The 3948-nt window shown below is 55.0% G+C and overlaps 1 protein-coding gene across 1 annotated transcript in view; it reads right to left on the bottom strand.

Moving 5' to 3' along the window:
• Window positions 1-1456: 1456 nt before the first annotated feature.
• The window catches only part of fbxl19 (F-box and leucine-rich repeat protein 19), a 16436-nt gene continuing 13944 nt past the window's right edge, over window positions 1457-3948 (bottom strand). Inside the window, exons 7-11 of the mRNA XM_015394877.1 lie at window positions 3364-3938; window positions 3120-3283; window positions 2885-3046; window positions 2590-2805; window positions 1457-2487 (exon numbers count right to left, since the gene is read on the bottom strand). Coding sequence (XP_015250363.1) covers window positions 2240-2487; window positions 2590-2805; window positions 2885-3046; window positions 3120-3283; window positions 3364-3938 — 1365 coding nt within the window. The 3' untranslated portion in view covers window positions 1457-2239. The remainder of the gene's footprint in view (window positions 2488-2589; window positions 2806-2884; window positions 3047-3119; window positions 3284-3363; window positions 3939-3948) is intronic.

Here is a 3948-nt window from a genome sequence, read left to right as displayed (position 1 = left end):
TATATATATATATATATATATATATATATATATATATATGGGTAAAATTCCTACATTTATTTTATCAATGTAACATGCAAAATATTTCTGACACATGATATATATATTAATAAAGCTATTTAATTACTGGATAGTGTACGTGTTTGTGCGTACATAGATACCTGTATAGTTTTTTTTTTTTAAATAATCAGATGTAATTACCACAACAATGTATTAGACGTTCATCAATTTAGCACATTTGGCTCAGTATTATTCTTCTCTAACACATTCATTTTATTATGATGGATTTGTATTAAATGATTTGACTTCATAATGACTATTCAATGTGATTGGCCTTATTTTTTATTCTAAGTTAAAGTTAATCTGCTGATGCTGTGAAGCAGCCAGTCTGTGTCAAAGTGATAACTTTATATTTATTTTAAGTCTTAAGCTGAAAATCATTGTTTGATCCTGTAGCGCACAGATTGTTTACATCGGGACCGGTTTAGCTAGGGAGTACCAATATGGCGGCCGGTGGCTTCACTCCACCCTGTACTACCAGCAGGCGATCAGAAATCAGTGAATAGAGCTCAGTGGTTCCACCATGTTAGCTGTTCATCATGAAGGACGGACCCAGAACCGTCCGAGTTAAATCAATGGATGAACTTTGACCTCCAGGTTCTTCTGAGAAGCAGAACATCAGGAATAAACCAGACGAGACACGAGGAGTAAAAACAAACCCATTGCTTCTTTATTCGTGGTACAGTAGTCATTCATACGTAGCTGCCTTGAGTTGGTCTTTTTTTTGTCTGTTTTCAGCGTTTGTTCCGAAGTCTTCCTGGTTTCCCGTCGACGAGTCGGAAGAGTCGTGGACAAAATATAAAAACAAACCGAAACACAAAGAAACATGAAATGCCCTTTTTCACAAAAACAAAAAAAACATTTGGCCAAAACATGAAGCAGGGCAACGTTGGGTTGATCCAGTGCATCGAGATCCAAACTGATATGTTCGTCCAATCAGACCCCCCCCCCCCCGGAAAAATAAACAACTGAAAAACACATAAAAAAAAACATTTATGGCACAACGTGGGCGGAGGAGCCGCCACATTCAGCCCGTCAGCCAGAACCTCCTGGTACCACTGACAAGCAGAACCAATCAGAACCCTGCTTCCCTCTCAGGAATAGATGGACGGGTCCACGCCCCCCCCCCCCAGCAGGCTCGGAACCACCGGCGGATCAGAACCAGTCTGGTTCAGAATCCTCCCTCCGCTCTCTGCTGGTTCTTTAAACCACAGCTGGACAGGAACCGGATCAGAATTAATGGGTTCTGCTGAAGGTCCAGTACGGCTCACTGTGACCCAGAAGGGAGGGCGACTTCTGGTTCTGGTTCTAACAGCCAGGGATCAGATTCAGAACCTTTTCTATTGGTACCAGCGTCAGGCTCTGTGGGCCCTCAATCCAAATGTGGTTAGTCAGAAAACGGGTCGGTTTCATTTTACAAATCCTGGATCCAATCGGGTCTAAACGTTCTGCTAGAGGTAAGAACCAGGAACCCACCCAGATTATGAAACTGGGTCCAAATCTGAAGAACCCGTTCAGAACCAACCAGCTGTCGGGAGAAACACTGATCAGAACCAGCTGAGGAGGCGCCAGGGGGTGTGGCTCCACCCGGTACCGCTCCGACCCAATCTGCCTCATCAGAAGTCATCCCAACCAGAACATAAACCAGATCTGGGTCTCCTCCAGAACCGACCCACAACTCAGAACCAGGGTGGTCAGAGGCGGACCAGAACCGGTGGGATTGGATCAGACGGGAAGTGCTGCGGCGCCGCCCAACGAATTAAACAAAACAAAACAAAAAAACCTGAGAAACAAGTGGGGGAGGGGGGTTCTGATGAGGCTCAGTTTAAACAGGAAGTAAACGTCCAACCGGACTCATCACAGGTTCTGATCTTACAGCAGCAGGAGCAGAACCTGCTTCCGGGTCCTGGTTCGGGGGGGGGAGGGGTCTGATGAACGGGCCGCCGTGATTGGTCGCAGGAGGGAGGGGGGCGGAGTGTTGGGAGGTCAAAGGTCATTTACAGTAAACTACAGATATATACAAACACCCAGAAATATGTACATGCTCAGGGTTACGATTCACCTTCACCAAGTACCCTCCTCATCCTCATCCTCCTCTTCCTCGCTGGTCTGTAGTGTAACGAGGACGGAGGCGGGGCTTAGAGGCTGAGCACAGCAGCTGTCACATGACCCAGAGGGCTTAGCTGTTCTTCAGCAGCGTTCTGTCGTCAGGAGCAGCGGAGGAGGAGAGAGCAGCGACGGCGGTGGGGGCTGAGGAGGAGGAGGAGGCGGTGTTGGAGGAAGAGGAGGAGGAGGCGGAATGGAAGGGGAAGGAGAGCAGCTGTCCAGACTCGGCGGAGAGGAGGGAGCAGGAGCGCAGGTCTACGGTCTGCAGGGCGGAGCAGCACTGGAGCAGCTGGACGCTCTGCTCCGTCAGCTTCACACAGCCTGCAGAACCAGAACCAACAGAGTCAGACTAAGGAGGAGGAGCAGGAGGAGGAGCAGGAGGAGGAGGAAGAGGAGGAGCAGCGGGCACTGGACCCTCCCTACCTGCCAGGTTGATGTGGGTGAGGCTCTCCCTCAGGGGGGAGACGGTGAGGTTCCGCACCGTCTGGTCCGTGATGTTGACGCAGTGGCTCAGGTCCAGGCGGGTGAGGTGGGGGGTGTGCCGCACCAGGAGGCGGGACGCCGCGTCCGTCAGATCCAGACCGGCCAATCGCAGCTCTGTCATGTTCTGGAAGCGTCCCGCTCTGCTCTCGCTGTGAGCTGACGGGCCAATCAGAGCACAGAACACTCAGAGTCCGCTCGGCGGTGCATCGGGTCTGTGGGTGAGGGGGTTTCTCACCTGTCCGGGACTCAGGGGGCGGGGCCAGCAGCTCCCTCAGGTGGGAGTCCTTCAGGTCCTCCACCCTGCTGAGGTCCAGCAGCTTCAGGCAGGGACAGACGGCCTGGCAGAGAGCAGAGACGGATGTCCAGGGACAGCCGGACACGTCCAGCTCCAGCAGACCTGAGGGGGGGAGGCAGAGAGAGGTGAGACTGGTTGCCATGGAAACAGCAGGCGGTTCCGGTTCTGGTCCCACCTGGCAGGCGGTTGATGAGCCACATCAGCTGCTTCTTGGAGATGTTGGTGTGGCCCAGGTTGAGGGAGACGGGCTGGCGGCGGATGATCCCGCTCAGCATGGGGGGGGTGATGGAGCGCTGGCGGCTCAGGTCCATCTGCGTCCACAGCCTCTTGTCGCAGCACCTGGACGGAGACGAGGGAACAGGCGGTCAGCGGGAGGCGGAGCCGGTCAGACGGCGGCTAACCGCGGCGCGGACACTGACCAGCGGCTCCAGGTCCGACAGACCCGCATGCAGACGCACAGCTCCCTCTGGCTCAGGTAGGTGAAGACCCGCAGCCAGGCGTCCCGGGTCATGATGTGGGCGGAGCCGCAGTCCAGCAGCAGGCAGCTGGGCTCCGGGCAGGCGGGAGGGGGCCGCACCAGGTGCCTCTCCATCTGGACGGGCCGGGGCGGCGAGGGCACCGCCGGCGGGCTGCGCTTCATCATCTGAGAGCGCGGGGCGAGACGTGAAGGCTGGCAGGGCGACGCCGCCATGGCCGACATCAGCAGGCCGCTGCTCGCCATGCCCCCCCCGTTGGAGGTGGGGATGGAGGAGGAGGAAGAGGAGACGCTGGTCCTCTGGTTCTGGTTCTTGCTGTTGCGGATTTTGTTGCCGCGGCTGCCTTTGGCCCCGCCCCCTGCGGCGTGTCTATGATTGGTCAGAATGCCGCTGGCGTTCTCCTTCTCCCCGCCCCCCGTCCCGCCCCGGGTCCGCCCGTTCCGGGTCTCTTGCCCGTTGCTGCGCTGCTTGGTGAAGCCGTCGTGCAGAGCGGAGGGGGGGATGAGGTTGGAGGAGAGGGGGGAGGGC

Source organism: Cyprinodon variegatus, unplaced genomic scaffold (genome assembly GCF_000732505.1).
Source record: "Cyprinodon variegatus isolate N-32 unplaced genomic scaffold, C_variegatus-1.0 Scaffold713, whole genome shotgun sequence".
NCBI classification, from domain to species: domain Eukaryota; kingdom Metazoa; phylum Chordata; class Actinopteri; order Cyprinodontiformes; family Cyprinodontidae; genus Cyprinodon; species Cyprinodon variegatus.
Note: the sequence above shows the minus strand (reverse complement) of the source record. Positions and strands in the feature narration are given on the sequence as shown.